The 7219-nt window shown below is 46.1% G+C and overlaps 1 protein-coding gene across 4 annotated transcripts in view; it reads left to right on the forward strand.

Moving 5' to 3' along the window:
- Kcnj6 (potassium voltage-gated channel subfamily J member 6) overlaps window positions 1-7219 on the forward strand; it is a 241392-nt gene that overhangs the window by 223285 nt on the left and 10888 nt on the right. For 2 of the 4 annotated variants that reach the window (XM_013352736.2, XM_013352741.2), the window contains exon 4: window positions 1390-1711. In XM_013352736.2, the coding sequence (XP_013208190.1) occupies window positions 1390-1711 (322 nt within the window). Of the gene's footprint in view, window positions 1-1389; window positions 6198-7013; window positions 7211-7219 lie in introns of those variants that run through there. The other 2 variants (XR_003378186.1, XM_005345159.3) reach the window with 2 other exon arrangements.

Genomic DNA, 7219 nt, shown 5'->3' on the forward strand with positions numbered 1-7219 from the left:
CTACGTTCTAACCTATCAGGGCAAGCAGCTTCTTTATTTAATCAACCAATGACCTTCCTCCATCATCTTTCTGCTTTCGGTATTTTGAAAACTGTCTCCTCATTGCCTGTTCTGGAGTATCCACCAGAGAAGAATGCTCAGTCATGGGTTTAACCCAATAGAAAATCTTTATTAGCCTGCTGGTGACTACACCAGGCTCCTAGTGTACCAGGTCTTTCACAGGTGAGCTTCAGACACAGAAACTCTACCCTGAGCTGACGTACTTCAGTTAACAAGAACAGCTAGCCAGAGTGGAACTATAGAAGCTAAAAAGCAAGGCTAATACCTTTAGAGACTTTCCCAGAACTATGAACTTAGATGGATTTGGCCAGGGGTACTATCTAAGTACTGAGTTTCATGGCCTAAATGGTACATCATTATGGCATCAGTTGTGCTAACATGGGGGGGGGGCTGTTACAAGCCTTTTGGCTTCCATAACTATTTTGTTTGTGTTTTTGCAAGAAACATTTTTATTAATTTTTTGAGAATGCCATACAATGTATTTTTATCATATTCAGCACCCATTCACCCCCTTAACTTCTCCCAGATCCTTCCTACCCACCAACAATTCATGCCCCCCCTTTTTGTTAATAACCCATCAACTCATTTATTCTCTCCATTACTTCGGTTTGTGCAATCATTCACTAGAATGTGGTCAACCCACTAGGAGCCACTCTCTGTGGAAAAACAAACTAACTCCCTCTCCCCAAAGTCATCAACTGTCCATAACCCCACAGTCGGAGGTGGGGGCTCATGAACCCCTTCTATTCCATGCTAGGATATTAACTGGTTTGGTCTTGTGCAGTCAGCCACAATGTCTGTGAGTTCCTAGGTATGAGGTCCTGTGACATCCAAAGCACTCTGTCCCAGTGTTCCCTGACCCTCTGGTGCTCACAGTCTTTCTGCCCCTCTTCTGTAATGGTCTCTGAGTCTCAGGATATCGATGTCCCTTTTGTGACTGAAAACCCTATGGTCACTTATTCTGTGCAATTTAACAAGTTATAAATTTCTTAATTTGCTTTATTTATTAATGTCTATGGAGATGTGTGGATAGATTGTGTGTGGGGAGGATGTATTGCCACTGTGTGTGAGAGGCAGCCAAAAGACAGTTTTATGGAGTCAGTAATCTCCCACATCTACATGGGATTTGGGGGATTGAACTCAGTTTGCCAGTCTTAGAAAGTCCTGGAGTTTCATGGCACGTGTCTACAATGTGAAAGATAGCACCAGAGATGGCACCCTCCTCTACAATACAGTATCAATGTCTGCACATAACAGCTCTGCTCAGGTCCCCAGGTCTCCTTGGCCTTGGAAGCCCATGTATCCTAAAGCCTTTTCTCCTCTCCACAGGAATGACGTGCCAAGCTCGGAGCTCCTACATCACCAGTGAGATCTTGTGGGGTTACCGCTTCACGCCCGTCCTAACGCTGGAAGACGGGTTCTACGAAGTTGACTACAACAGCTTCCATGAGACCTACGAGACCAGCACCCCATCCCTTAGTGCCAAAGAGCTGGCCGAGCTGGCGAACAGGGCAGAGCTGCCCCTGAGCTGGTCCGTGTCCAGCAAACTGAACCAACATGCAGAACTGGAGACAGAAGAGGAAGAGAAGAACCCGGAAGAGCAAACGGAGAGGAATGGTGACGTGGCAAACCTAGAGAATGAATCCAAAGTGTAGGCCCTGCTGGGTCAGCCTTTCCCTCCCCTCAGACTCAACCCTTCCTTGTCTCTCATGTCCCTCTCTTCTGTTTCTCTCACTTCGATCTTGATTTATTTATATTTAATTTTGGCATTTCCAAAAAACAAATCTTCAAGGTGTAAAATGCCTACCTGCCCTCAGATGTTCAGATGGACGAGCAGACAGGGATTTGGTCGAGGGTCAGGGTACCTGTATTTGTGGCCCAAGCCTGGTCTCCACCCTCAGGAGAGACTTATCCACTGACCCACTTTACTGTCCAACATACGTCACTCAAAAGAGCTGTCAAGGATTTTACCCAGTGCCACAGAGGTCACCTGCTTACCGTGGCCGTAGGTCACACCGGATAGTCCCTTCGGTTTTACAGAATCCAGTTCATCTTACCTAGCACAGGGCAGGTGCTTGCCCACTCAGACACTGTGGATGCAGGACCCAGATAGCCAAGGATAGACCACTGTACATAGATCTGCCCTATGGAATTATTTTCTTTTGGCAATTAGTAACACCATTCAGCATGCATAAGAGTATCGTGGAGCAGAACTCCTAATAATGTACATAATGTATCATTCATGTAGCTTGAGAAATATAACTTTAGAAATAAGAAGAAAAAAGATTCCTAATGTACAGTAGGTGTTTCTATTTTGTTATCTGTGTCTTTTGATCATCTTGATCCCCTTGACTGCTGGTCCTCTAAATGCATGGCCTTTGTTCCAGGCCCCAGGTTGACAGCTGCTAGGGTACCATTCTGTTCCCTTGTGATCCTTCTGTTGAATCTAATAAGCCATAGGTCTGAGGACAGTCCAGAGGCAGCGGATTGCAAGTCCCACCACCCAAAACTCTGAACTACCGTGACACATTTACAAAATGGATGTCATTTGTTTATAGATAGCAAGGGTCTCTCTGACCAGCCTGGGGAACAGAGACTAGCACACAGCCCCCCACGTGACACTCGCCATAAACCCTAGCCCTTTGGTGCACAGCAGTTTAAGAAAACTTTCTGTAAAGCCATTGATTGCTCTTCTATGTAGTCACAAGAAACTGCGGGCATTTCATGTGGCAAGTCAGCAGAAGGCGACTTAGGTGTGAAGCCACGGCTTTCAGGAAGTCATGCAATGGGTGACAATATTGTGTTACCAACTCCCTGCCCTCTGACGTCATCGGGCAAGACTTTTCCTGGGGCCTGTCCTTACCATTTCTTATGCTGGTTTTTTTTTTTTAAATCTTCTCTCATCGTTATTGTTGCTATTATTATGAAATGGCCAGAGTCTGGCATACAAAGGTCCTTCCAGAGTACGAGAGTATTCCACTACTTGCAATCTTCTCCAAGGGCCTCTCAATCAAAAGAGCACAAACAACAACCATCAAACCATTCTCCCTAGCTTATTTTAATCTTCAAAGGAGGGAATGAATGAACAAAGGAAGGCAGGCAACATGCATAACAATCTAAATTCAAATGAATGAAAAGTGGACTGGAAAGAGACTCTCGGGTGAGACGTTGGGGCAGGTGGAGATTTTGCACTGTAACCGACCTTTCTCATTGATTTTACACCTATAAACTGTTCATTCTCCAACGCCATTGCACATCATAGATACGCATCAAAGGATCTAAATTTATTTCAGCTCCTATAGATGTGCTCAGTTTGAGACTTTGCCCCACGGAGGTCAAAGAGGTCAAACTAGCTGCTCCCTGGTTCCCCTTTGCCATCCCTGACCAGACTGCACAGGGCTTTGCTGTAATCTGGGTTCCTGGTCTATAAGAGACAGGAATTATGGGAAGTGGTTTCTCCATCCAGCATCTGGGCTGCTCCTCTCCGTCTGCAGAGATCTTGCTACCCAAACAACTATTTCTTGGCTCTGACTCTGGAAAACAAAGCTATTGGCTGCAGCCCTTCCCCGCCTGCCAGCATTTCCCTTTGGCATTGGTTATTATCAATCAAGTCATGCATTCTCTCTGCACACTCTAAGCCGGAGATGGTGGAGGAAGGAGCCCGATTCCCAAGAGGCCTGACCTTATCTTAGCCTTATGAAAGATGCCCTGCTTTGGGCACCAGCCTGCAGCAGCCCAGGGCAGGGCCTGTGTAGCACAAAGAAAGGTGGGGAAAGCCGCCAGACGTCTGCTGACTAGCTCTTGAAGACTCACTGGGCCTTTTTAAATCTATGACTGAAGTTTGAAGGACAATCTCCCCTATTGATGGGCTGAAAGAGCAGCTTTGAAGTTGCCCTTCTCCCCTGCTCTTCAGGACACCCGGACAATAGCCCTGTGCACAGCCATGCTGTGGCCTCAGCAGGACACTCTGATGGGGGGTCTCTCTCTGCCTCTCAGGGTCTTGACGTCACTGTGGTTGGTGGCAGACGTGAGCTCAGACTCCTTAAAGACGGGAGCTCCTGAAGGACCTTTTGTTAGAATGTCCTTTCCAAACGTGTCTATTTTTCTACAGTCACCAAGAAAACGGTTCGACAGTGTATTTTGTGTCTACTGTTAAAATTTGAAAGAAGGTCATTACGACTGAATTTTCTAAGCAGCAAGTAGTCTATGGGGTTTTTCATTAAGTTAAATCAACAAAAGGGACCCCCAAAGCCTCCCCTTTCTAGTCCACGATCCCCAGTCCCTCTCTCTGCCAGTAGACCAAGTGCTATGAAAACACACAATGAACCAAGCGATCCACAACCAATAGAGCACTCTCCCTCCCTCTTTCTCTCTCCCTCCCTCCTCCTCTCCCTCACTCCACCCTTTCCCCCCCTCGATATCTTGGACTACTTGGTTGGTGTCTCCGAGTCATTTTTCCCCCATAAAGCACAGTGAGATCCATGGTCCAGATAAGACCCTGGAACTCAAGGGGGACAGTTGTCACAGGAGACCCCAATCCCACAGAGCAAAAGAGCTCCCTGAGGTTCATCTGGAAGGGAGGGGTTGGGGAGATCCTTGCAGTCCTCCCTCTACTGATCCTCCTACTGTTAACTTTCTAGGGAGAGTCCCTATTCATTAACAGATTGACTTCATGTAATCAATACAGCTGTTTGCTTGTGGCGGCCCCCTGGGCACATGGCTAACACACACTAACACAGGCTAACGCATTAGAATCAGTCCTTTTCAGGTCCTTCTGAACATCGTGTTGGGGTGTGACTGTGACTCCATAGCCATGAGGTGGAACCCCTCTTCCTTTACTTCCTTCCTCTTTGTCCCCCCCCTTTTGTTCTCTATTCCAAATCTATTGATTTCATTTAGTACCTAACTTTCCTAGCAGAAATCGAGCTACTGTATCAAAACGTCGACCTGTTTCTTAAGCACAACTTTTCTCTTACAGGTTTAATCAAAATAGGACTCTGACATGCCTGGGTTTATTTTTTTTTTTCATTGTTCTCTAAATGAAATTTAACTGTGGCTTCGTTTTAAAGCCTGGATGGTCACAGTTTGCTTTTCTGTGTGAATGTAAGATGGTACCTTTGGAGTGTTTGGAGACTGGCTGACCGAGGTGCGCAGCAGGGAGAGCAAGGATGCTTTGGAAGACTCCACAAGTACACGGAAAACACACAGACCCTTTAGCAGTGAGACACATGAAAACAGACAGACCACTCGCTACCCAGACAACTGGCCCAGAGAAGACTTTCTGTTACTTCCATGACTTTAAATGCCCTAAACCCAGAGGCCAAGAAGGCGACTCCAAGTAAAATGACCCCCATTTATGACCAGCTAAGATGTCTCGTTCCTACAACTTCAGTTCAGTGAATAGCTGTAGAGTTAGAAAACATAAGCCACATTGACAGGTTGATTGATATTACAGAACAGCTGTAACATCATCTTGAGTTAGACTTTATGTCCAACCTGTATCTAAGAAAATGTCACCTTGCAATCCAGAGTGAAACCTTCCTCTCTCTGATATGTCTGCCTTCAGTGTCTCAGAGGGGATTTGTGATTCAAAATGACATGTAGAAGTCAAGACTGTCCAAAGGTTGCTAGGGGACTTGGACAATGTGCACAACAATCTCAACACTGCATACCTGACAATAACAAAATATCTTACCTGATGCTGGGCAGTAAACGCAGAACACTCCCACAACTGCCTCCTGGAACTCCAACCCACAGAAGCTGAGCACTGTGACTGGCTTCTTTATCATCAGGGAATGTAGAATTTGGGCAAACTGAGTCATGCCATCAAAACTCCAGGCCAGTAAATGATACATCATGATCTCAAATCCAGGTCACAAGGCTGTAAGTGTGGGATGTTTCTATTAAGAAAAAAGTTTGGCACACCAATATGCTGGGAGTCTAATCTGTTACACTCTTTCAAGCTAACACTAATTTATACACTTCCAAATGGTTGGGAGAAAAAACAACCAAGAATATTTGAGGGACATATAAAATCCAAATCTCAGGGGCCAAGGATGTAACTTGGTTGGCAGAGGGCTTTTCCTGAGCTTGCACAAAGCCCCAGGTTTGGGCCCTAGTACTGCATAACAAAACAGGTTAGCACACACCCATTATAGCATTTTGGAAGTGGAGGCAGGAAGGTCAGGAGTTCAAGGTCATCCTCAGCTACAGGCAGAATTTGAGACCAGCCTGAGCTACATGAGACCCTGTCTCAAAAGAAAATAATTCAAATCTTGGTCCATAAAGAGTTTCATTGGAACATAGCACACCATCTGTGCATGCACTGCCTCTAGCTGCTCTGAGTCTGTATGAGAAGAACTGGGTAACTGAGAGACTGTGCAGCTGGCAAACATCTGTACTATTACCAACACTACCATTAAGTGTGTAGCCACAGTTTTAAGAATTACACTATTCTCGTGGATTTTTCTCAGAGAATGGTCTCCTTTCCCAGCCCAAATCTCCTGGAGTCACTTCCAGGAAAACATGTTTTTGAGAGTCGGTCATATAGTCAGGGCTCTCAGAGAGGCTTTCTTTTCCTACACACCCTTCTGGGATTTGATGTCCACCATGGAAGCAGCTAGAGCAGAACCACTCGTTAACGAGCAATAAAGAAACGAAAGCTCCTGGCCCAGCAACTGAATATGACTTCTCTGGTGCCCAAGGGCCTTAAATTCCGCAGACCATTCTGTCCACTGGTGTCTGCTCAGAGGTAGTTGCCAGCATGGAGAAGGACCCGGCTGCTGAGGGGTCTCACGTACTCTTGCTGGTTCCTCTAGATGGATCTGTGAGGTGAAGAGGGTCCTGGAGCCACTGTCAATATTTCTGGACACTGGCCCTGGCTCTCTGGCCTCTTAGCTAGAAGCTCAGCATGCAGATGGATGACCAGTTGTCCTTCTCTGGGAACTCACGAGGTCTCTGCAAGCTGAAGGGGAGAGGAAGGATGGGACAAGGTAACGGCAAAGCAGACCAAATCCCACTGACGGGGATTTTAGATATGGCTATATTAAAATGGCATTGTCTGGAGTCACCAATTTGACCCACCGCAGTTCTAAGGAAACATTTCTCACATCAGTCAGCCAAGTTCAGTTCTTTCTCTTGACAGTTCTATTTTCTGAGA

This window comes from Microtus ochrogaster, chromosome 2 (assembly GCF_000317375.1).
Source record: "Microtus ochrogaster isolate Prairie Vole_2 chromosome 2, MicOch1.0, whole genome shotgun sequence".
In the NCBI taxonomy this organism is placed as follows: Eukaryota; Metazoa; Chordata; class Mammalia; order Rodentia; family Cricetidae; genus Microtus; species Microtus ochrogaster.